The 25,912-nt window shown below is 38.5% G+C and overlaps 2 protein-coding genes across 3 annotated transcripts in view; both read left to right on the forward strand.

Annotated features, from left to right (window-relative positions):
- Window positions 1-9,870: 9,870 nt before the first annotated feature.
- The window catches only part of LOC106917264 (alanine and arginine rich domain containing protein), a 31,309-nt gene continuing 15,267 nt past the window's right edge, over window positions 9,871-25,912 (forward strand). The window contains exons 1-23 of one of the 2 annotated variants that reach the window (XM_088006495.1): window positions 9,871-9,958; window positions 10,928-11,213; window positions 11,812-11,926; window positions 12,345-12,518; window positions 12,669-12,775; window positions 12,876-13,013; window positions 13,843-13,994; window positions 14,604-14,640; window positions 14,723-14,789; window positions 14,877-14,928; window positions 15,008-15,132; window positions 17,399-17,555; window positions 17,935-17,996; window positions 18,087-18,186; window positions 18,468-18,572; window positions 19,475-19,539; window positions 19,618-19,714; window positions 20,366-20,632; window positions 20,727-20,810; window positions 20,896-20,966; window positions 21,756-22,508; window positions 24,323-24,486; window positions 25,110-25,295. In XM_088006495.1, the coding sequence (XP_087862621.1) occupies window positions 11,017-11,213; window positions 11,812-11,926; window positions 12,345-12,518; window positions 12,669-12,775; window positions 12,876-13,013; window positions 13,843-13,994; window positions 14,604-14,640; window positions 14,723-14,789; window positions 14,877-14,928; window positions 15,008-15,132; window positions 17,399-17,555; window positions 17,935-17,996; window positions 18,087-18,186; window positions 18,468-18,572; window positions 19,475-19,539; window positions 19,618-19,714; window positions 20,366-20,632; window positions 20,727-20,810; window positions 20,896-20,966; window positions 21,756-22,508; window positions 24,323-24,486; window positions 25,110-25,295 (3,275 nt within the window). In that variant the 5' untranslated portion in view covers window positions 9,871-9,958; window positions 10,928-11,016. The remainder of the gene's footprint in view (window positions 9,959-10,927; window positions 11,214-11,811; window positions 11,927-12,344; window positions 12,519-12,668; window positions 12,776-12,875; window positions 13,014-13,842; window positions 13,995-14,603; window positions 14,641-14,722; window positions 14,790-14,876; window positions 14,929-15,007; window positions 15,133-17,398; window positions 17,556-17,934; window positions 17,997-18,086; window positions 18,187-18,467; window positions 18,573-19,474; window positions 19,540-19,617; window positions 19,715-20,365; window positions 20,633-20,726; window positions 20,811-20,895; window positions 20,967-21,755; window positions 22,509-24,322; window positions 24,487-25,109; window positions 25,296-25,912) is intronic. The other variant, XM_088006497.1, reaches the window with a different exon arrangement.
- Window positions 15,141-17,386, forward strand: LOC148158728 (uncharacterized). The gene has a single exon (XM_088006498.1). It carries the CDS (start codon window positions 15,567-15,569, stop codon window positions 17,292-17,294), a length of 1,728 nt encoding a protein of 575 aa, XP_087862624.1. The 5' UTR covers window positions 15,141-15,566; the 3' UTR covers window positions 17,295-17,386.

The raw sequence follows: 25,912 nt of genomic DNA on the forward strand, positions 1-25,912 counted from the left end.
TTATTTACACCCAAATTCTACCAACAAGAACCAAGGTCCTGTACAGAAAAATAAGTCAATTATTAACAACAATATGCCAAAACATCGACACAGGGCACAGAGCACGAATATTAAAATCAGTTTTGGAAACTCACAACCCCTTGGGATTAAAAATCAGTTCTGTCCCGTCTTATAACGCAAAGTGAACAGTTCCTCTAGCAACTTCCTCTCTGCACGCTCCAGCCATACACCGCCCCCTTAATAAAATCATAATTCATTCAGAGTTATCTAACCTGCAGTAAAAAGGTCATATTGCCATGCTAACTGTCGTCACTTATTTTGCACAAACAGACATATTTTCCACCACACCCCCACTAAAGTGCATCACAACAACTCCGCCGTATCACCTTCTCAAAATGCTTCTCTGCAAGAATTTTGCTTCTTTTTTCTGACAGACTGCCTCGGCTCTGATCTGACCGTCAAATTTAAGATCTGGTAGCTGCTGAAACGAATCTGAACGGGAGCCGAGGAGCGACGCATGTCTGCTGCTGCTGTTGCTGTGAGCGCTGTCTCTTTAAAAATGTCCCTCACAGCTCCCATAAATAAGCCGACAGCTGTGATTCAATTTGTATGCTAATGAGGGATGACTTGTGCAGAGCTGTGTAACTTAGGGGATAATTCAATTATGTGGCTGTTTGTTTGGAAAGAGAAACTTCAGATCAAGTCGTTTGGGGTAACTGTGGAAACAAATGACGCAGTGGGATTGAAATCTGAAAACAGCAGCCTGTGAGGTGAACTGAATTTAGTATGTTTATTCTTACGTGTTTAACTTAAGACTAAGCTGCAGTTTTATGGCAAATTGAAAAATAAACACAAATCCACCGGCACACAGAAGGTTTTCCGTGAGCTCTGCTCCACGCATGATTCACATTATTCAGGCAAACAATTGAAGGTGTCGGCCAGGGCCGTGCACGGATATTTTGATATTTTGAGGGGTGGGAGCTCAAGTGCCAAAAAAAAAAAAAAAAAAAGGACATCTTGAATGACACGTGGAGTTGCCAGTGGATTTTTGATTTCCACACACTCACAAGAAAATAAATACCCTTAAAGTATTTATAACTTTAAAAGTTATCCATTGTTAAAAGAAAAAAAACAGATGGTCCAAAGAAAACAGACGAAAACAATTTGATGAATTTGAAACAGAAAACCTATTCATGCCTGTATTTGTAAAGTATAGGTCTTGGCTTCAGCCTATTCCTTTTTTGATAAATGATTGTGTTGTAAAAAAAAAATATTTTATTTTATCAATTATTATCCCAATATTATCATTATTTTTGTAATTTTGTAAATTTACCAAAATAAAGCTAATCTGAATCTACATGTATTATTGAACACAACTACAAAAAACAATCCTGTAAGGCGCAATGACACGAGCGCCTGGACACATTTTTATTTATTTTTTTATTTTTTTACATAATTCTTAGACTTAATAAAATGACTAAATTGTTATGGATTGATGAAAAGGTAAAACTGTTACAAAAAGAACGTGGATCACTGGTAATATAAACCCAGAAATGCTGCCACGGGCATCATGCAATACATTGTTAAAAAAAAATTTCAAAAGAGCACTTTTTCTATTCTCCAGAGAAAAAAAGAGCAGGTGCTCCAGCACCACCTGGTGTCCGTAGTATCCGGTGGCTTATATTTGATCTTGATTGACAGAACTGAAGTATAACTTGAAAAAAAATAGATGTTTTCTAACACAGAGCTCAGAAGGTACAAAAAGCAATTCAACACTGTGTGCGACAGAAATCCCAGTCCGAGCAGAAATCGGACTGGGATTTCTGCTCGGACTTAACGTCTGCTCATGACGATCCAGAGCAGAGCTGCCTGGAAGAGGGTCAAGCTAGACGAACCAGTGACCTGGTTTCTTTCACGTAACGCTTCATACCGTGCGGCTGCTACTGGTTCCCATCATCTCTACAACGACCGTCTGAAGCTCATCGAGAGATATCTTAGCAACACGTCCCGTAGACGTTGTCGTTCATCACCGCATGACAACAACTCAGCTCGGCACGTCCTTTATTTCAACCTCAGCCTTTCAGCACCGTCACTGCAGAATCTGCAGACTGAACTCTCTGACCCCGAGTGTCTCATGATTTCCAGTTTCACTGTCAAAAGTCTGGAGACATCTGTGAAGATAATTTTGTTGCGTTTAGTCGTGTCTCTTCGCCACGCGGTTTCTCCTTCCCTGAAAACTGCGACGGCAGGTGATCAGGAAGATTAGTCAGCTTTTTGCAGATTGTTGGTGTTTTAAAAAAAAAAAACAACGGTTGTCATTGATCTCATCAATAAGGATGTCCAAAAATAACTGTGGAAAAAGCTGATTGGCAACTAAATGAAGAGTTTGATTCCTGTAATTTAAATAAATATATTCCTTAACATTTCTTTTGAAGGATTAAAGCCAGACTTCACTCTCGGAGGACGCCTCAGACCAACTAAAAAATGTTCTCTCTTTCTCACAAGAGATTTAATTCCTATTTGATTACCTTAACGTCTGTTTGACATTCTTAAAATGTAAAATGTATTATTATTATTATTATTATTAGCCTTTGTCATTTTGTCAAAAAATAAGTTTTCTGGTTTACATGAAATTAAGTTAAATTAAATTACATTGTCAAGTGGTATCATTAATTCTGAGCTTAATGGAATATTTCACATGTTAACTCACATCTGCATCTATAACTGGATGTCATAAATGTCAATCAGTTAAATTGGACATTAAATGACTTAATGATAATGAGGATAGGATTTTTTTCCCCCCCAACTGTGTTTTAAGGAATATTATTAACAAAGAGAAGAAATCCTTACACATTATGCATCCCTCAATTGGTGTGAAACAAACATTTTGTCACCAGATTTTCCTTTTCACATTTGCTTTGTTCATAATTAACGAAAATGAAAAGATAAGCAGCAGCAGCAGGTTTCAAATACTGCAGTGAGCTTTCAAAATGTGATAATCCAACTTCAAAGAAAGTTCAGATTTCAGGTCGCCACAGAAAATTATATTGTTATTCAAAAAAAAAAAAAAAAAAAAAAAAAAAGCAACTTAAAATTTCATTCTCTTTTGGTTTCACCTCCCGGATGATGAAATCCAGTCGAGGTGTTTTGAACTATTTCACACTTGTTCCTTGCTGTAGTTGTAGTCGTTTCCCTTTCCTCAAACTCCATTCCCAATCTATTTTAAATAGTTTGTTTGATTAGGAGAAAAAAAAAAACCTCAGTTTGTTTTGCGGTGATGAGTTTTCCAGGACTTAATAGGACTTATCACTGCAGCGCGGTATCGATGTTATTTCCTGGGACACGTTTGAATTTGAAATGTGCAAATTAAAAATCCTCAACCCTGCACACCTTCACACCTGATGTATCCTGAATATGTACCAGACTGGGGAAGCTTGAGTTCAACAAAGCACAGAAGAATCCCTTTTGTAAATTTCTTGTTTATTTGAAAGAAAATAAATTAAAATGCATCTCGTCATTTACAAAAGCTCCTCAATTAGAAACAAGGTCAACAGCAGGTACATGGATGTTTGACAGTCTGTGTCGTCTTTCAGTCTTTCCTTTGCAAAAAAAAACAAAAAACGATTCCGTCGGGAAAAGTCAAACTTAAGCCTCACATAGGGACCAAAATGAAAAGTTCAACTGGTGACTAAAATATTTGCAGCAGCTGTCGTGTTTGCAACTATATTCCCCAGCAGGTCAGGCAGTGACAAAAGCTGAGGCGTGTGTTTCCAGAGCCAGCGTTCCTACTATTAAAAAAAGAGAGAAAGCCTGTTTTAGTGCTGCTGGTAATGTGTCAAAAAGATAAAATGACAAAAACTTGAACCTTCTTAGCTTTGATTTGAATAAGCCAATGTTTGCTTCTCAACTTATGAATGACCACAGATCTGGTTTTTAAGTTATTAGCCTTCTGTGTCTCACAGACACATCAGCCAAATTTTGTACTTACACCCCAAAGGAGCAGGTGGAAATGGTGTAAGTGGAGAACAAATATTTATACAATAAACCTGCATCAATATTGCATCTTTACCTTATATTGTAATGATATATGTAAATACTGCTCCTCTGTAGCTAAGCCAGGTAACCACAGCCTTTGATGTGAGTTCTAAAACTTAGAGATATTATGTATACCCTACATACGGACCAATGATTAAAAAAAAGTACAAATACAACAAAAATTGTTCACCATTTAGCCAGTATTTCTTAGTTTCTCCTCAGGGTGCACTATGCAGATGCTCAGTCTGCGCTGATGAAGGTTCACTAACCTCGACATGCTGAAGGCTTAATGTCGGAGAGTTAAACCTGTCTTGTACTTAGTTGGGTTGATGACTATCTGACAGCTTGAGGTTACTCGCAGTCAAGCGATCGTAGGGAAAAAGTTCAAAACTGACACAAGAAATTAAGTTTCTTATTCTGTCCTTGTTGGTGGCCATTGAATGATGCTATTTTTGGCAGATGGGAAGTTTTTACCATTTACTTCTTTCTATAAAATTATTTTTATATCCTCAGACAATTTAACTCCTCTGTTTAGTCTACCATGAAAAATGAATTAATCTTTTATGTCACGTTCACACAAGCTGTCAAAGTTCGCACTGTCATGGTGTTCTTGTAACTACATAGACGTTCCCTTTTCACTCTCTCTTTGCTATTCTTTAATTATCATCGCTCCTTGTGTTATCATGCAGAGGGATAAATTCATCACACACCATTTAAAGTGACATGTATGACCATATCTGGAAGAGAGCGTTTCTGTATTTGTCTCCTCAAAAATTAAGTCAACTAAACTTCACAGATTGTTTTTTTTTCCTAATTAACCTCCAGACATCCACCTATAAAATAGAGCTGAAGCATGTGTTTATGTGAATAAGTGTTTGTTTGGTTCACTGAGCTCCAGTAAGAGAATATCCATGCCAACTATTATTGTACATGTCCTAAATGCAGTGTTTTTAGTTTCCTACGCGTTTTCTGTGTTCCTACGGTCTCTCTGATGTTAGAGCTTCGATTTTACACCCTGAGCTCTTTCAGCCAGGAGGAACATTTCACAGCTGTTACATTTCAGAGCAACAGCATTAACATGCAAATGCAAAATATTCAATCAGCTGCAGAGTTCATTACCAAACTGACGACGAGGCTGTGAAGAATTATCCCTCATATGACCATTAAACAACTTTTAACTAATTACCATAAAGCTCCTGCGAAAGAAGGTTTGACGTACACAACATTATTAATCTGTGAAACATTCCCCTGGTTAGAATGTGAATACCATTAGATTGAAACTGCTCTCTGAGCATACATTAAAATTAAAATATTGAACATATTTGCATAAACAGCTACACAAAATAAGCAATAAAAATTGTACTTTTTAATATGTTACAAAAAAAGAATACAACAGAGAAACACCTGGAAGGTTTCACATTTATTGTGCCGCCTCGGAGTGCACAACAACCTCTCAGCAAATTACTGGAAAGGTTACTGTTTATGAAACCACGGCCATAACCCGTGCCCAGGCCCGCGACCCCGGCCTCATTACCACTATCACCTCTTGCAGCCGCTGCAGAGGAAGCATTTCCGAAATGTCAGCCGATTTGATGAGGTGTTTTACCGTGTTCTCGTGTGAAAAAAACAACAAAAAAACTGTCCTTCATGAACAATTTGTGAGTCTTGCACCCTCACAAATGTATCGGGGATGTATTAGTTTAGGAAGTTATTTGGTTGGAATTAAATATGTTGACAGTCTGGCGACTAGAGCACTGCAAGACTTACACTCAAAAGTGAGCAGATAACCTATTCACTGAGGTTGGAAAACCAATTTTTAGGCTTATTGCATGGCTAAATTTGGTCACCCTTCAATTCTAGTAAGTAAAGAAGATGTGTTAAACAAACAAAAACAAAAGATGTTAATAGGAAAGGATCACCTGATGGGGGCAGATTGATACCGCATATCACTACTTAGCTTTATAGCTTTCTACCATTCCAACGATGTGCTTTCCATCAGTCTCAAAGTTATGATTTCTTTCTACTGCAGTTTTAATTTGTCCTGTATTATTCTGTATTTATTAGTTATTACAGCCAGAAACTAGTAATCAGGTCTGAAATTGGGATGAAGCGATGGTCTCAGATCTGAACCTTCAGAGAGACACATAAAGGTAATTACAAAGTCGGCCTTCCGTCGCCTGAAGAACATTTCCAGGATTAAAGGACTGACGTCCAGAACGCTGCTGCTGGCATTCTCACTAAAACCAGGGAGAGAGAGCACATCACCCCACTACTAAAGTCCCTACATTGACTCCTTGAAGCTCAGAGAATAGACTTTAAAATACTTCTGTTAGTTTATAAGTCACTGAATGACTCAGCAGCAAAATATGTAAAAACCTGTTGTTGTTGTTGTGTTGTTGTTGTTGTTGTTGTTGTTGTATCCTCAGAACCAGAACCAAACATTGGGAAGCAGCAATCAGTTTTTATGCAGCACAAATCTGGAACAAACTTCCAGGAAAATGCAAAACAGCTGAAACACTGAGTTCCTTTAAATCAGGGCAAAAAACAAACAAACAAAAAAAAACGCACCTGTTCAGAACCGACTTTCATTCAGAATACCTGGAATATCGATCAACATGTTGGGTGTGTATTTGCTCCATGTTTTTGACGATGGCATTTGATAAAATGTAAAACTCCAGGACGTCACCTTCGGTGAATGAACAGTGAGATATTTTCTGCAAATTTATTTTGCGTTTCCAAACTGAGGAAAATTTCTGATTGACAAACAAACTGTGTTTGAGTCTGAAGCCTGAAAGCTTGGATCTGGGAAAGTCTTGTCGGCATTTTGATCATTGAATCACTGTGACATACAGCAAGGATATTTTTGTAGAATTTACCAGTGGTACAGCTAAACCTACCGGAGGGGGAAAAAAATGATCTTTTTTTTCTTTTTCAATCTCATAATATTCATTAGACGTAGTTGAAAAGCTGATGAGAAACATATTTTCACTGGGCTGACTCTGTGAACCTGGTTGGTCACATGTCTGAGGTAAAACTCTCCAGTTTTATGGTTCAAACTAAAACCAAAACGACAGGTAATGTCTTTCATTCTTTATTTTATGAAAGCACAAAGACATGGTTTCTGATTGTTGCTCATATTCCACTGATACCTGAACTTCTGAGGCTCCAGCAGAAACAGGAGCTCACCTCCGAGGTGATGCTTGATGACAAACTCACTTACTAAGACACGGAAAGACTCGTTAAACTTTAAAACCAATCGCAGCAAAGATAAACCTTATTTTACTCCCTGCCTGCCTGACCTGCTGTGGGAGTTTGACATGCAGGGCTCTGCTGATGCTGACACCAGACCTCGTCTCGAGGTTGCAACCTCATTTTGTAATAGTTATAGTACATCGGAGAGCACTTAATTATTTCCCCCCGCTCTAAACAGCGTGTGCTCACCCCATTTATCATGTCTCACTTCATGTTTCAGGTTTGGGAGGCAGCTACTACCAGAATGAGCGTTCGGGATGCTGAGCTGGAAGCCAAAACTCCTCCAAACTCTCCAAAGTCTAGTTCAGTCTGCGCTCAAATAAGTTTCGTTTACAGTGCCTTGGAAAAATTCTCAAACACGTTGAATTTTCTCGCAGTTTGAAGCTTTTGTTGGGATTTTTTGTGAGAGATAAATATAAAGTAAAGCATATTTGTGAAGTGCAAGGAAAATGTTTTTTATTTTTTATATTGTTTGTCCTTCATTTGCATTCAACCCTCTTTTCTTTGATACTGCAAAATAAGCTCAAGCACAACCAATTAGAAACTTTTTTTAAAAATCCATGTAGGTATTAGAAAAGGGTTGTTTTGTGTGAAATGTTAAATGTTATCAGGGAGCCAGACGGATATAAAATCCGTAGGTGTCTGCAAAAATACTTTAAGAACATGTTTTTAAGATGAACTGAAACAATAGAACATTAAATCAAACTTATGTGCATTGTTTTCTAAGTAAGCATACTGCAATAGTAAAAAGATTTTTATGGTAGCGCTGAGAAACTACTACACAAACATACAGCTACATTTCAAGAGGGAATCTGAAACTAAAGTATCGATCTTATCAAACTAGTTCAGATCTGATACTGATATCAACTTGGTATCGATAGTTTTGGATCGATACCGACGTAAAGATTTCTCCTGAATGGAGAAAGCAGTGACATTATGCATTCCAGTCCTCAGTTCTTTTAAAAATATTTTCAATAAGATATAATCACCTCTTAAGTCAAGGACACTGATACTTTATTGGGATTAAGCTAATTGGACGAGTGAAGAAAAAATCTCAGATGAACATGGATTACGACAGTAATGTGACTATATGACGTAGTATCATATTTCTCCTTTTTGACAGGGATTATTATGGATCTTTCTTTGTTAAATAGGAATGACTTTCAAATAAATTAATTGAGCCAGAATTTCACTTAGATTTCATAACTCGTCTTTATAATGAATCAATTTCCCCACGTTTTTTAAGAAAGTTGTGGAGGTTCAGACGCCTGCTAACACGAACAGATCGCTTTGTTTTGGTAGCTCAAAGTGTGTTCATTAACAAGGAACTGCTTGACTTTGGTTTTCCAGCAAACAAAAACTGAAAGCATTGGCTGCACCAAATGATCAGAACAAAGATTGTTGGGCTCCTACAGTGTGGAAAGATTTGTAGTTGATGTGGATTAATGAGCACCTCTGATGAGAAGTGATAGAAAAAGGGAATTGTAAGTAAGGCAGAGATATGTCAAGAGTAATAAAAACTTGTGCAAAAAGCAGCAGAAATCAGCAGTAAGACTTTCACGTCTCCTGGATTTCTTGTGCACCTGCAGAGCTGCAAGAAAGATAATTAGTTCCAGCAGACAAAGAGACGAGAGGAACCCGAGTGACTTGTTCGCACAATGACTTTTCTTCAGCTTCTTAATCTGTTTATCTCTTTTTCTTTTCACTTACCTTTCAAAAAGAATTTTCGGAGACAAAAAGAGATCAAACCGGGACAAAACTTCTCACCCCCAACGACCCAGATCAGCGTTGTTCATTTTATGAGAATCACATTTTTAGAGCGGGGTCTTTCATAGTTTTCTTTCAAGGTGAATAAATATTTAATGCTGACCTCAGAGCAATGCAACGTGATTTAAGGGTGGATTTCAGGGGAATTTACTGTTGCGTTCATCTTCTCTCTGTGACATCAGACGCAGCTCGTTTTTGGCATGTGATCTGAATAGTATTACTGGAAAGAATCTCAAAAATTTCAGTGTTTCTTTGTGTGTTGCATAGTTTGGTTTAATGTACAGTGATAAAAGTCTGTAGCCTACTTCTTCAGAGCTTTAAGGCTGAGAATGGGTTTTTACTGCTTAGTCAAATGTCTAATGCTATGGAATCACATTGATGTAATCCATGCACTCTTGCACTATGTACGAAGGTCAGATTAATGTGACTCATTTTATTTTATTTATTTTTGTTTTTATAAAAATACAAGTTCTCTGATAGGGGAAGCCATTCTGTTGTTCTAAACAGAAAAACATGACAGGTCTGTTTAGACTTTAATAATGTTCTCAGATGGAATTCGATTAAATATTTTCTCACGCAAGAATAAAAGACATAATATTTATTTATTTCAGCTGTCAATACATTTACTGAACTTAACACCGTGATTTGTTGACATGCCAATAGTAGTCAATCTTTGAAAGAATGGCACCACCTTGTGGTAAACGTCTGTTATTACACAGCAAAGTCTTCAATGGGTTGTAAACCAACCTTTCTAAATTAAATTGAAGTCTCCTATTGGTTAATCGGAATAGTAACGCCCCTTACTTATCTCTGATTGGTTCCTTGAAACTAACAGGGGAAGCATGTTTATATGAGCATACTTTCGTTAGCTCGATGATAGTAACTGAAATTCGACAATCAACAGGTTAGTAACTTTGGTCTAATGTTGTTATTACAATTAACACTTCGTAAACTATTGGAAATTTTTGCATTTAAGGTGTATAAAAGTATTAATATGTAATATTGTAAACGGTTTTAGTGACTTCTAGTTAGCATTTAGTTAGCAATGTTTCGGGTTTGGTACTTATATTCTCTTTAGAATACTTTTCTACCGAATGAGCAAAAAGATGCCGTTCCCTAGTGCTGCAGTTCCCCAGTCGTAGTCAAATCTCTTCTGTTCTGCGCCTCACCGCAAACTCGTTTTAAATGTGGCGGTTTGCATCATTAGTGAAGTGACGACGTGGGAGGCGCAACATTAATCCTCAATATGATGTTAAGCAGGACTCCATAAACAACAATGGTGAATAATGTTTATTTTTAAGCTGACTTTAGATGAGAATTCGAATATTTTTTGTGCTCTAGCTAGTTCGCTATGAGCGCCTCATACCAATATTTTTATACAGTATGTTGCCATGGTAACAACCACGAAGCCATAACGATAACTGCGGTCAGCGCTGACATTAGCTAACGTGATAACCGGCTGTTTTCATTTTAAACGCTTCGGAATACAAACACTAACGGAATATTAACGTTTTAATTTTTTTAATTAAACTCATTTGTTGTCGTTACGGACTGTTAGAAGACACCGTGTCGGGAGATGAACTGCAGTTAGCACCTCTGAAACCTGTCGTTAGCATTGCTGGTATGTTTGTTTGTTGTTTTTTTTTTCTGTCACCCAACACCGTCTTCCAGTAATGAGACACTACACCTAACGGGCATCGTGGCCTCTTTACATGGGAGTCGATTACCAGGCTGTAAAGGCACAGAAGCTACTTCGGCTTAAATTCGCGCGTTGGGACCAGCATTAGCTTTATCATCAAGGCAAACCAAAAAAAAAAAAAAAAAAAAACGGCTCGCGGCACTTCTAATCGGCTTTTCTGCGTCTTATTTTTAGGGATGGGAAAGACGCCTGTGGTGACCCCTCAGCAGCTAACGAGAGGAAGGTAGTGACGGTTAAGGAGCGAGGTTGAACTGCCGTATGCAATGAAGAAGTTATTGAGCTTTACTAAGAAAAAGAAGAACTGTGGCACCTCAGACAATGTCAGTGCACTTTCTGATGGCTACGACCTGAAAGACAAGGATCTGGGGAAGATTCACAAGGCTGTCTCCCAGGGTGATTTGACCAAGCTGAAGCCGCTGGCTAAGAAGAACGATATCAATCAACTTGACAAGGAGAACAGGTAATCCTCACAAGTATCCTGTAAAGTATAACCCTCCTTGAGCTGTCTGGTAGATTAAAGTAAAGCTAAATTCGTTGTACCTTTTGCCAGTCTGTACTGTCCTTATCCAACCTGACCAGTATGCTTTTTATATAAATCTTGCAGTACTAAGTAAATTATGCATGTACCCCAAGATTTTATGTGGAAAACAACTGTTAGAATGACCTGTTAATGTAATACAGAGCAAATTAGATCTTTTTTTTTTTCATTTAGATCTTTAAAAAAAAATGAATCAGGTGCAAAGGTTCCCTGACCTCTACTTAATTCCTACTTCCCATTTAATTTCTAAGCTTCAAGAGCATCAGAAAATTTAAAAATAATAAGATTATCTTAATTTATGCGTCAATGCATAGTTTTAATTGAACTAAAAGGAGCATTTTAATTAATTAATTTATTTTTAAGTTTTGATGAGTAAGAGGATGAAATCATCCAATTCAGATCCCTGGTTGATTAATTAACTTGTCTCTATTTATGACTTTCTAAAGATTCTTAAAAGGGTTTGTACAAATGTTCGATGTTTGATGTTTGCATGATTCTGAACTCTTCTTCCCTTTAACAGAACTCCACTTCACATTGCGTGCGCTACCGGTCATGATGAAGTGGTTCAGTTCCTTGTTGATAGCAAAGCCAAACTTAACCTGCGTGACAATCAAAACAGATCCGCCCTAATGAAGGTAATCCTGCATGATGACACTCCGAGAGACCAGGAATCCTTTTCTTTTTGGTGTTGAATAATTGGATTTATTTATTGCACCCCTGCTGAACATGCGTAAAAACCCTTAAAGTAAAATAATCTTTTGCATAATCTGACACTCTTTTTTTTTCTTTTTTTTAAATTGTTTTTAGAACAGTTTTTGTGTCTCTTATGCTTTAACTTCAGTAACATGCACTCAAATTAAAGGTTGGGTTTCTTAGTACAAGATTACACTACTGCACTACAGGTTTACTTCATAATTAAGGCTTTCTATACCTTGTCAGTTGAAGCATTATGACATTTTGCCATCTCCTGTGTCATTACTGCCTATTGTTCCAGCCCTCAATTCTTAATATATGTTCTTCTTTTTTTTTTTTTTTTTTTTGTTTGGTTAACAGGCAGTAGAGGGCCAGCATGAACGCTGCGTGGCCATATTGCTGGAAAATCATGCCGATCCAAATCTTGCAGACGCCAACGGCAATACTGCCCTCCATCTAGCAGCGAACATCCCCTCCATTCCCACAGCGACACGTCTGTTGCAGCACGGGGCAGAAATTAACGCGCAAAACAAGGTGATTGCTGTATGAGTTTATGCTTTCTGTCAAAAAAAGTATTTTTTTTTTCAGAAAAGTGTGTTTTAGTCACAGTCTCTTGAGATTTTGTTCATATTTACGGCAAAGTGTTATTTCCATTTCGTCAATGTTGTTTGATCTGTGATCCAGGAGGGGTTCGCCCCATTGACTGTTGCGATCCGTGAAGACCGTATTGAAATGGCCGAGTTTCTCCTGAAAGAGTCAGCTGATGTGAATTCTCTTGACCACGAACAAAGGCCAGTACCGAACAAGAAACCATTCGTCAGTCGCGGTTGATGACGGTAATACGTGTCGAACTGTTGAAAGCTCTTCTGCTGACACTGATTTCACTTTCAGGTCCCCTTTAATGCTAGCTGCCAGCAGCGGTCAACACAGTATGGTAAAGCTTCTCTTGCAGTTCGATCCAGACATCACCCTTAAGGACAAAAGAGGGTGGACAGCTGATGACTGCGCACAAAAAAATGGCCATCATAGGTAAGGTCAACTCAAAAATGAATACACATTCATGGCAGCAACAAAAAGCTATTTCTGTAATTTAGGGCTGCAACGAACAATTATTTTTAGTTATCTGTTAATCTGTTGATTATTCTGACGATTAATCGGTTAATGTGGTGAAAAAATGTGCACATTGTACAGATTTTTCGTTTAATCACTGAATCCTTTGCAATATACAGTATTGGTTCTGTTTTGGGGACTGATCTGGAACATCTGGAGATGATTGCTCTGACTGATTGATCTGACTGATCTGTTTTACAACAACAGATCAGATGTTGCGATCTGTAAAACAGATCGGAACATCTACAACAACTCTGTAAAGAAAACTGGATAACATTAAATATAAAAAGTGATGAATTAAAGTTTTTTTTTTTTACATTGAACTGAATTATAAAAAACACATAAGGAAAGAAAGTCAGTCAGCAAAGAACACGCTGGGAACTTTTACTAAGTGACTTTGGGCCAAATGTCCACAACAATGTAAAAGACTATCTGCAAATATAATTTTTATGCTGTTTTTAAGTTTAGTGTGCAGCTACTTTTCCACTTTGTTCCAGGTTCTTTTCCCTTCATGAAAGAAATTACATTTTAAAATGGACTTGCATTTTCTCACATTATCCCAAAGTGCAACAAAAAAAAAATTAAAAACAGGAGAAACCTGTGGGTACAGATACACTTTCACAGCACTGAATGTGGTTTTAAAATCTCTTTGAGCAACACCAAAACTAACAGTAATCTATATTTTCATGATTGATATGAGCACCGTGGCATTTTGAGTTTCTATTTTTTTTCCTCACTTTCTTTTCAGTTGTTCCCTCCTAATCACAGAGTATGGGACCAAGAGGACACACAGGGCCTCAGTATCATATCCAGGTTCATACAAGAAGAAAAAACCACCGAGCATTCCCTTCCATGATCCAGAACCAGGCTTTTCTTTGGGAGGACCAGCCACTGATAAAGGTGGTACACACTTATTTTGGTTAGATAGTGAATAAGTAAGTTTGACTGACTCCCCTGTATGACTGACTGATCATTTTATTTATTCCTCACGCATAACCTCTTGACTGGATCTAGAGCTTGGGACAAATGAAGCAGGGGGAGGTACTATGCTTAGATGAACTTTGTTAGCAGAATTAGTTTGCTTTCCATTGTAAAGGCCAGATTTCAGTTACGATTAAGATCGGGCTCCGTCACACATGGTGCTAAATACAGAGCTAAACACATTGGCTAACTTTCGGTCTCTAGATGTGAGTCAATGAGTAATGTGTCAAGGAGGCTGATTCTATTTGGGGGAAAAAAACACTTTTGACATTTGTATTTGCAACAAAAAAAAAAAGTCTAGTAGATTCCTTTCATTTCACTTTTATTACGTAGTTCTGTGTGTTGGTCTGTGCATTATTTTAACTTTAAAATCACAGTTAAAGTTGACAAAATGTGAAAACATTTCAAGGTATACGAATTTCTATAGGGCGCCTTAAATGCTTTGAATCTTTTTCACGTCGGAGGAATGTCTTGGTAAATTTTCTTTAGACAAAACGTTAATAAAAACGTATTTCTCCCTTGTGGCAGATTTAGAAGACAATTCGTTGTCAGAGTCAGTCAGTCGGTAAGCAGAGTTTTCTTGTTGCATTCGATAATTCCATTTTGCGACTTGATTTTCCTGATTGTAATCGTTCTTCCTTCCTTAGAGCTTCTAAAAGTGCTAATGACGAATGGCCCTCAACAGAAGATGATGATGACTCCTCTGCGGGAAAGGTTGGTGAGGCTTATATTTGACGCACAACAGCCTTATTTATTTATTTTGTTCAAATCTAACTTCCATGTCATGTTTTTGAACTTTAGAAACCACTTAAAGTGAACCTAAGACGATTTTTGGGATCTAAAACGGGAGAAGGTACCAAGAATCTTTTAGTCATTTGTTACTAATTATAGTAGTTTGTGACTGTAATCTGTTATCCCCGTTTGCCCCGTAGCTCCTGTTCTACCCGACACTTCCCTAAGTGACACAGAATCAGAGCCGCTACGTAAAACTAGTGTCCCAATAGATTCCTCTACAGTTCCCACCCTTTCCAAATCACCTCTTCATATCTCCAGAAAGGTAAAAATGTAGTAGTAAAGCTTTACTGTGTGCTTTTGTAACGGCTTTCTGTTCTTTTGTTTGTTTTTTTCCCAAATGCCAAAAAATAAGGAGACAATTCAGCTGAAAGGGGGAAAGGAAAACACTCAGAGCAAAATTTAAGTGCTAATAATTCTCAGGAGGAAGGTTCTGATGGAGAGGACTCTGGAGAAGAAGTAGAGGAAGAAGATGAGGAGGAGGAAGAAGATGAAGATGATGAGGAGGAAGAAGGTGAAGAGGATGATAGTGAACAAAGCGATGAAGAAGAAGAAGATGGATCTGAGGAGGAGGAAAATCACAGTCAGAACTGCTCTGCAACTGATATCAGAGCTGATACTCAAAACTCTCCCCACAGTAAATCCTCTCTGGACGCTGAAACTCCTGTTACCGTCAGACACGAGGTCGACAAAGAGGAGATGGAAAACGCAGACGTCAACGATCCTGACGGTGCAAAAACCTCTGCAATGCCAGCAACATTAGACGTAGCAGGTGATTGCATTGTGTCTGCCATTAGGGTGGAATCAAAGCTGTCCGATGAAGAAGAGAGCGTTGCTAAGGAATGTATGAGGTCATCAGACCAAGCATTACATTCAAATCAAATAACAGAAGTCCCATTCCCCCCCGAAGCAGCTCAGTCACCCGGTAAAGTTAAAGAAGCGGAGTCAGACAGAGAGACGGAAAATGATGATAAGGATTCCATGAGCGATGGGACAAATGGTGTCGACAAAGTTTGGAATGACAGTGATGATGAGGAAGGAAATGAAGCAGAGGGAATTGGTGGGAACACTTTGATCACTTGTCCTGGGAAGCTGTTAGCCGACGTCGGAAAGAATATCAAGTCTGACGCGGAAGACGATGCTTCGTCAAGCAGGGAACCTGTTGAGGAAGGTAGACATAAATCCTCATGGGGCTCTTCAGTAGAAGGAAGTGATGTCGACATACCCAAAGAGAGCGAGGCAAACATTGAGGATCTTCAACAGGAAAACGATGTCCAACCTCCAGATATGCAGCTGGAAGCAAAGGAGGAGCAGCCTGATACTTCATGGGATTCTTCAACACAATTCGCCTTACCAGAGCGAGATATTGATGACCCGGGTTTACCAAGTTCTCCTCAGGCCAAAACCAAACCAATTGTAGCAACTGCAGTTGAATCCGATTGGGATTCCTCTGAAGTCGATAACCAAAATGACACTGGTGCTCAATGTGAAGTAGCATCACTAGGTTTAAACGAAGCAGACAATGAGACGAAAGAAACGCACAAGCGCTCCTTGCAAGAAGAGGAAACAGACAGTATTGAGAAAGAATCCAATGACCCCTCCCCTGTGGTGTCGGTAGCGCTTGAGTGTGAAGACACAAAAGGCCCAGTACTCTGTGATGATGGCGAGCCAGCAGGATCTGCTTCAATAAAGGAAGAAAAGTCCGATTCCGAAAATGAGGAAGGGAACAGTAGCAGTTGGGATGATGATCATGAAGAGGAGAGTGACGAGTCAGACAAGAAAGAAGCAGAAAAAGTAAAAACAGATAACATTCAAAATGAAGACGATACCGAAGAGATTCCATATTCCTACATCGACGGAAATTATGAAGCTGAAGACGAAGCCAAAGCTCAGCGAGAAACGCTGGTCGTCGATGAAAATCAGAGTAAAGACGTTGAGTCGAGTGAGGATTCTGATAGCAGGCATCAAAAACTCCAGTATGACTTTGCCAGTGCTACAGCCAAACTGCTTGATGTTGGAGGTGATTCTGCTGGCTTATGTGAAAAGTCAGTTGATGAAGGTGAAGCTAGACTAACATCATATGCTCCGCTTGAAACTGAAACCGCAAGCGTTGCCGGAACAAGAGAGTCCTATGACGAAGATCAGAGAGGGAAAGTGGTCTTTTCCAATTCACCCATCCAGGATGATGATACCGGTGGACAACATCAACTTTCAAAGGTCTCTGATGAAGCGTTACCCCAGACTGACATTGATGATGTGGACCTAAGCTCATCCGATCGATCTGAGAACACAAGCCTGAGATGGCACGAGCTAAAAAGCACTGACAAGCCTGGTATTCAGGTAAAACGGGGATGTTTGGTTACTGGGTGTCAAATAAGATGGTTTGTATTCACATTACTTCTGCCAAGACCTTCAACAGTTGGCTAAGTTTGCAAAGCCTAATTCTTGGTTTGTGCCTATTTGTTTTATAGTTGTGAACTCAAATGTCAGTGAAATGTGGTTTTAAATACATGATCTTTTTTTTCTCTTAGAAACAAACTTTTACTGAAGATGAAAAAGACAATGACAGAAACGGAAAAGATGAAAAAGACTCATCAAATGCTAACAATAAATCTCAAGACAGTGGGGACGTCCATGATGGAGTTCCGACTGTCCCCAAAGTAGAAGTTGGTAAAGATAAAAAAAGAGGTATGAATACTAACATGGAACTACTTGGAAAATTCCTAACAGTCGATGTAACCAAAAAGTTCAACTCGGATGTCAAACTTGATTCAACTGAAAGTCCAAGTAAATTAGTTCTTTAGAATTTATCTGGAAAAATTTATTTGGAGGATGCTAAGTTTGCTAAATGTTTGCTTATCATGAATATATTTCTTTTTGCTTAAGAAGAGTCATGATTTATTTTTATACCACAGATTTTCAGTGATCATGTTTCACAAACTGACAGTATTGTTGCAATTGTTACAGCGTTCTAGCGTTCGAGCATCAGTACATATCATATTTGAAATGTGTTCTTGATGTATTAAAAATAAAAACTCTATACTAATTAATTAAAATTTCTATGTAGACTTCCGGTTAGAACTGGGTCTGAAGAAAGGGGAAGGAGACGAGAGTTCATGGGACTCCGAGGTATAAACAAATATGTTACTGAACTCCTGATCAGATGACTGCTCTTGTTTTTGTTGGTCTTAAGTATTCAAATTTATTTGTAAATTTCAGTCAAACTCTGAACTTTCCAATGTACCGCATAAGGAAGAGCCAAGGCTGCACAGCCCAAATAAAGAGGGAGCAGCTCCTGTGGAAGATTCACTCAAAGAAGGTAAATGTATACTTTTATTATTTTTCACTTTTCTTTTTGAAGGTTTCAGTGTTTTTTTTTTTTTGTTTTTTGCTTCTAGATGCAATCAAGTCATTCCAGGCAACATTCCATGCAGCACAAATCGTGTGACTTTATCTATTTATTGTTACAGAAACTTGCACTTTAATGAACGGCATTTATCCTTCTTTTATGTTTGTCTAGTAAAAGTTATAAATGCAGAATGTAAAGTGTGTCCCTTTGAACAAAACCGTCCCAACAGTTTGTTACTTTTCTTTTTGTAGACGTGTTTTACATTCCTTCTTTTTTAAGAGGGGAAGGAGGCAGTAGGATGGCAGAGATAGAGCCTCGCAAGAATGTAGGCATGCCACAAGGCAGCCAGGGAGAGGGTACGCCGGTCTTCAATCCCTGCTAATCAGAAAACTCACCATCACACCATTGTCGCATAAGGGGATGCATGCACCATTCACTGTACCTGCTTGATCCTGTCAACTCGCTATAAAGTGCAGAGCACTCTAAGTATTTTCAGAACTTAGAGTGCCTTGCAGAAGAAACACAAAGCACAAAAGTTCAGAACTTGGGGAAGTCTTGAACTTTTTTGCCTTTTGTTACAGTACAAGAACAACCTTTGTTGGATTTTATTGGGATTTTACATGGCAGACCAGCACAAAATGTGTTGTTTTTAATTTTTTACAGCACGATTTTTAAACCTACAACCACAAAATTTGAGTCTGGGGAAGAGGGTCACCTTCCAATAGAGCAACAAGCCAGAACTACAGTAGAAGGGTTTATTTCAAAGCATGTTCATGTGTGACAAAGGCCCGGTCAAAATCTAGACTTAAAACCAACAGAGAATCTGATCCAGAACTTGAAAATTCAGAGACACTATAAACCACTATGACTACCCTTAAAAATTACAATCTTCTAAAACTTAGGAGATGTCCCACCACCTCTACTTAAGTAGCTACAGAATTCCCAATAAAATACACTGAAGTTTGTGGCTATTAAGGTAAAAAAAAAAAAACGAAATATGAGGTAACTGAAGATAGCTGTAGGTGGCTTGTTTTAAAGGAATGTTGTGATTTAAACTGTACTAATCTCAACCATGCTGAACTTGTGTTCCATTCAAATAAATCAGTTTGCATGGCGATGCAGAAACATGCTAACCTCCAGCTCATTTGCATGGAAATGCTTCTAACAGTCTCCTAACTGCCTGCATCATCTGGATTTTCTGGATGCTTCCCGGAGAACTCTGTAGTTGTCAATTAAAATCACATCCCGTCTTTTTCAGATGGAAGTGACAGTAGGGACAATCAAAGGGAGCTTCCAAAGGAAGACAATCCTGTACAGAAAAAGGTACATTTAACAGGTTGAGACACAGAACTTAACCGATATGTGCTACAATTACAGCGCTGTGTCTTTTATTTTAAACAGAAAGAAAGTTCTAAAGCGCTCAGTGTTTTGAGCAGCCACAAAGGAAATGTCAACATAATGGACGAGCTTGGTGTCGGGGATGTAGATGATCTTGAAGGTAATGTTTTTTTTTGTTGTTTTTTCTCCAATAAAAGACTTTTAGTCTATTTTTTGACTGATTTCCATCAAACAAGCTACAACCTGTAATGGTTTTAGCATAAGAGTGAGACAATAACTCATCAAATCTATAATCTGAGAGGTACTTTTGAAAGATGATTGCACAAAGTTCACTTTATAAACCTCTGCTTCAAAGCATGATGGTGTTGTTTGTTTAGGATTTGTTTCAGGTTTATGTTCTCCTTACCATGAATCTACAACATTCACCTGAGTCATTGTTGAAGTTCTTTTTGCTTTAGTGTGAATTATTGTTGACTTCAACCAAAGTTTTAACATAAAAGAAAACAACTGCTGATGAGCAAACGATTAAAAAGCCTGTGTTCTTTATATGCGGCACTGACTTTTGCATTGATTTTTCTTTCTGTCCTGACCCGTTTTCAAGCAAAAGATGCAGGTCAGTAACAGTAAAGGAGTTTGAATGAGTTCAGATGTAATCACTAAAAGCTGTATTTGCGTATTTTGCTTTAGACTGTAGCTTAGAAGAGAAGAGGGGTGTAATGTTTAACTTGACATAAAATGTATTATCCGTGGCTCCACAAACTAATCTTTTTTTTTATTACTTGACTTAAAGTATCTTATGTTCGTGGTGCAGATGGATCAGACTGGGATTCTACCAGCAGTATCAGTAAAAGAACACCACCTGGGTTGAATTTTCCCTCCTCTGGCCAAGAGGAGTTTCAGAAAGACGGTAATTCTTCTGGTGGTGGACAAAAAGAAGATCGTAATCTTCCCAGAACCTCAACACCTAAGAGGAGCAGCAGCTTTGGAAAGAGTCTACCCAGCATGCCCTCTGTCTCTGCTCCGCTGCCCCAACCTCATACAACTAAGATAAGTTTTCAGACGACAGGCGACGAAGAAGGTAAGTTGGTGACTTTTTGTTCTATCTTGTGTGTCCCCGGTACTACATATGCAACATGCGAGAGTTTTTATCTGTTTCTTTGTCCCGCAACCAGATTCAGATAGTGAGATAGAAAAGACTAGAGGCTCTCGAGAAAATTCTCCAACTGGCAATCGGCGACGGTCGACGCATGAACATGGTACAATTTAGTTGTCCTTTTTAAGATTACCTTTATTCGTGCACATGCCCAGTGTTCTGGGTACTGACTCCCATCTTCTCTCCAGGTACTGCTGACCATTCTCAGGCGACAGAAAACACTCAAGACAGTTCAGATTTTGAAGAACACCAGGAGAGGGTGAGAAATGTTGATACAGTTGTCTCTGCCTCCTGAATTCAATTTTCCTTTTCAGCAACATCGTCTCCAGCTTAAGCGTCTTTCTCTTTCTAAAAATACATGAGCAAGTCATACTAGAGAGAAATGTTATCACATTCTTTGGATGCAAGACCTTGATGACTTCTAATTTGGAATAACTTGGAACATTTTTAGCAAAAGCAGAATGTCTTTTTTACAAGGTATAACTAGCTACCTAAATTTACTAAAGTGTTGCTGGCAAGAAGCAACAAATGTACAATATATTTGTTCAAGTATTTTGAACTTTCTCACTCTGTCAAAAATTTGTAATGTGATAAACCAAGAGAGTGTATTGCCTAAGTTATTCATTGTATGGAAAGTGATTGCAGGTTTTTGAGTTATGTCTACCAGTTTTGCAATTTTAGAGATGGAAAGTTTTACCCAGTTTTCATTACAAAATAGACAGTTTGAACTAGGGGTGCACCGATAAATCGGCCCCAATTTCCTTAATTTTGGGTGATTGGTCAATACTTAACCGAGAAACCTGATCACATCTCCACATGGGCGTAAACAATAATCACCGTTATATTTAGTGACTTTTCAGACTAAAAACAACGGTATCAGCAAAAATCGGAATCGGTTCACCCCTAGTTTGAACATCTCAAGTGGATTCTATGTCTGCCTTGTGTTCTGGATATTATATCAAAACCTTTGTTTTTGCATTTCTGTCTTTTTTTGTTGTTTGTTTTTGTTTGTTTGTTTGTTCTTCCTTGTCAAATCACATCATCAAAGGAGAAAGATGATGCAGTAGATGGATGTGAGTTCAGTTTGAACAACTTAGGCCATGCAGGCTCTGACACGGAGGAAAAGGTAGGTGGAGATGCGCCGTGGGAGAAGCGTTACGAGAAACTCTGGGTAGAGGTGGAGAAAAGGGAGGTAAAATCCACCTTTAAGAGTGTCACTGGGGAATTAAAGGAGAAGTTTGGTGAACTTTTTGAATCAAGCCGTTCTGTGAAAACCCCCACGGAAGACGCTTCTCCTGCGTCCAGCTCTGCGGGTGAAGATTCAAGTGACGAGGAAGAAGAGGACATCGTTCGCCCCACAGCCAGAGCAAGAAGTACTGTTCTTCTCACCATCCCTGAGCAGAGAGAGTCAGGACAGGAGGAGTCTATGGCAGAGTCACCAGGCAGCTCCTTGTGTGAAGAAACGCTACCGGACTGTGATCAGGATGTTAACGATAGCTTTATCCATCACAAGTCAGCTTTACTCACAGCTGATGTCGAGGCCAATGCTTCATCGCAGCTCAACGCCGCACAGGAAGAAAGCGAAGACGATACCGATCGCTACAGCAAACCTGCTGCTTCAAAGGATAACGGCAAAGCTCTGCTCGCTACTGACTCTGCTGGCCGTCTACATGAAGCTGGCTGGTCCAACGCGGGCTCAGAAGAGAGTCTGACGTCTGAGCCAGCCTTGCAACACAGACGTCCAGATGTCTCTAATGGAGAAGGGCCTGAAGAAGAGGACATGATGAGGTTTAACCCTGAGGTAGGAATGCTGGGAGTTGTATTCAAAACAAAGGCCCAGCCCAAGAAAGCGACATAGGATTGCTGCTTCTGAGGCAGTTGCTTCTGGACTTCGTCTTTCTCTCTCTTCCTCAGTTTATTCAATACCTGAATACGTTTCTCTTTCTCCTTTCAGTTAAGGCTCATAACATTATGACCTTATTGTTGCAGTTACATGTTTATTTCTTGTCCTGTGCTTCATTTCATGTAGATCTGCTTGGTTCACTTATACCCATCTTGAATCCTTGCCATTCTAACCATCCAGCTGTGGACCCTCGAGTGTTTTCTGAACAGCTGTGTGTAGACAAAGTCATTTGTAAAAGTCAAAAACTGCAATTCTTCTGATTAGATTTATGCAGGGTGTCCACACAGCCTTAAAAAATCTTAAATTTGTGAGTTTAAAACTAAGGCCTGAAAATGTCATCAATTCATTAAGAAAGGTTAAGTTGGCCTTTAATAAGTTAATCACAGATTTTTCAAAATACCAAATCAGTTACATACATATAATGTACCGTGAAATATCTGCAGGTGGTACAAATTTTCAGACAAAATATGCTAGTGACTGGCCAGCTAATCTAAGACTATCAGTGGTCCACATTTGTGTGCTTTTTTTTGTAGTCTTGTGTCATACGTGTGCTTTGCATGTGTGGTTTACACTGAAAATGTTTGTGTCAAATATGTGTGAAGATTGCATGAACAATAGTTCTCTTTAATGCATGGAATGAGTTTTATTTTCAGTTTTGGTTTCCCATATTATGCATGCTGTGTGTTCGTTTTTACAGTTATTCTCATGAAGAGTTTTTATTTTCCAAGTTTTTTGGTGTATCGATTTTATAAGGACAGAATAAGAAAAGGACAGGCAATAATCTACTATTTGTATTGTCATTTTATTGTTTGCAAAGAAAATGACAACCAGCAATAACACGTAAATGTGTGTTGGCTTCAGTAAATTAATAGAAAAAAATGGGTTAAAATTGAGCAATAGCAGAGTGGATATTGTAGATCAAATTCTTAATTTCAATTATTCAAGAGTATTCAAACTTCTTGGGTTAGTTTTATATTCTTAAGTATTAAGGACTTATTCACATCCCTTGAGCTCTTTTGCATTTTGTTCTAAACCAACCACAAACCTCAGTGTATTTTATATGATGAAGAAAACGTGGGGCAACAATTTAATAATGATCCTTAAAATGAAAAACCAAAAACTCGCATCAGTGAATTTTTTGGTCTTAAAATGAATGGAAAAACTTTTCATCTGCATCGACGGCATCAAATTTGCACCATTCTCTAATTGTGAGCTTCTTACAAAATCATTGTATAAATTATTTTTTCTTTCCATTTCTAAATTACTCACTGGTTTATTTTGGTCTATCACTTAAAATCACAATAAAATGCATCAAAGTTTCTGGTTGTGATGTGAAAAGGCTAAAAGGGGTATAATTACTTTTCCTAGGTACTGCAGTTCCAATAGACTCTTAAGTAGAAGGTAGTATTAAGGTAGTAAGTCTGGTATTAACTGCATTCCCCATTTTTCCCAGGTATTTTTCTTAAGTTATTAACTCTGTTACCTATTTTTCCTAGGTAATGCAGTTCCAATAGCCTCTTAAGTAGAAACAGCTTTAAGGTATTAGGTCTCCAGTGGGCGGGGCGACGCTGAATTATGTATGATAAAGAGCACGAACACGGATCCGAATTGCATGTTAAAGTGCAAGCCTCGGCCTTCCTCAGCTGGACCATTCTCTCCTGCCAAGTTCATAAATCTTGTATGTTTTTTTTTTTGTTGTTGTTGTTTTTTAGATGGCCGGCAAAGCAACAGGAGCTATGGCGCCGCATCGAAAGTCACGCATTTCCCACGATGGCAGTGAAGCAGATGGTTCGGAGAAGCCTGGGACCAGTGTATGTTTAAGTTTGGTTCAAGCTGGAAGATCTCATCAGGAATATCAGCTTGATACCAGACAAAGGTATGCATGTCGCTGCTTCCCAGCGAAAATACTAATTTGAAATAGCCATTAGGAATTGGTCTTATATTGAGACTTTATGTACAATCTGTCTGGTTGTTTTTTGTTTGTTTTTTTTCATTCTGTATGATTTAACATTAGTTTTTAGACAGTTTTTCAGTGAAATGTGGGAGGAGCTGCCACATTTCTTTGCACCCATGGTAAAGATGTGTAAGAAAAAGCCTAAAAATAAATTTGTCATTTGACTCCCAACACTCGCACTGAGCAACTAATTGCATCTTGGTTTCGCCCAGTTTCCATAACAACCACTGAGTCGAGATAAAGTTGGGAAAGAACTATTCTGTGTCCTACTATCACAAAAATAAACACGTTGAATTAAAAAAAAAAGCAATCTACTGGAGCTTTGGTTAGATGATAGGATGAAGCTTCATTTTTTTCTGTATTTTCAGGCTTTCTACACAAGGTTTGCCAAGAGTGCAAATAACTCTGCCTGGCCCTTTAAGGGATTTTTGTTTTGTTTTGGTGTGTTGGTTTCACTGTGTCCTTTCTTTTTCATTTCAACCAAAGGCCTCAGTCAGTCACAGTTCAATGACTATCAGGTTTATTGCTCTCCATAACACCAACAGAGCTCCAGTCGTGCAGAGCTGCAGTGGCATAAAGCAAGGTGCAGAAGGGAAATTACAGCTGGAGCTGATGGTCCATTGGGCCCGGCAAAGTGGAGGCCCTCAGGCCAACATACAAGTTAATCGAGCACCCTCACCTGAGGTTGAGGAAAACACTATAAGTGACATATCGGACGATGAAGGAGACAGGTATACATGCAGGACGCCACTTTCCTACATCTCTCTGCGCCACTAATCTATTTGGTGTTTTTAATCTGAACGCTAGTTACTGGAAACAAATCTCCCTCTCCAAAACTTGTGGTTGATAGGTGAACAGACTGCATAAAACTGTTAACTAGGGCTGCAACAGACAATTATGTTGCCAATTGAATTTCAATTGGGTGAATCTAAAAATATGTTACTTGAGGGTAGGCCTGTCACGATAACAAATTTTGCTGAGCGATTAATTGTCTAAAAAATTATTGCGATAAACGATAATATTGACTAAGAATGCATGTGATTTCCTGCCATAGATAGAAACACTATATTTTCAAAAGAACACATAACACTGGAACTGATTAAATAAACAAAACAACCAAAAACAAAAATAAAATTGATTCTCAGTCTCCATTAACAAAAAACTTACTTAAATAAAAACTAAACAACATAAAGCCAAAGTGGAAATAAATACTGCATTCAACCAAAAGAGTGCAGATTATAAAGTCTGTATACTATATTGGCCTTCAGTAATCACTAGATTTAAATAGAGAAGATGGGCACATCCGACTACCTAATGCAGTAGTTCACACTACACGATTTTTTGCCCC

Source organism: Poecilia mexicana, unplaced genomic scaffold (genome assembly GCF_051168715.1).
Source record: "Poecilia mexicana isolate PSO_F unplaced genomic scaffold, ASM5116871v1 scaffold_6, whole genome shotgun sequence".
Lineage (NCBI taxonomy): Eukaryota > Metazoa > Chordata > Actinopteri > Cyprinodontiformes > Poeciliidae > Poecilia > Poecilia mexicana.

Excerpts from the sequence above, each read along its gene's own strand:
- LOC148158728 (XM_088006498.1), top strand. The coding sequence starts at position 15,567 with ATGGAAAACGCAGACGTCAACGATCCTGACGGTGCAAAAACCTCTGCA.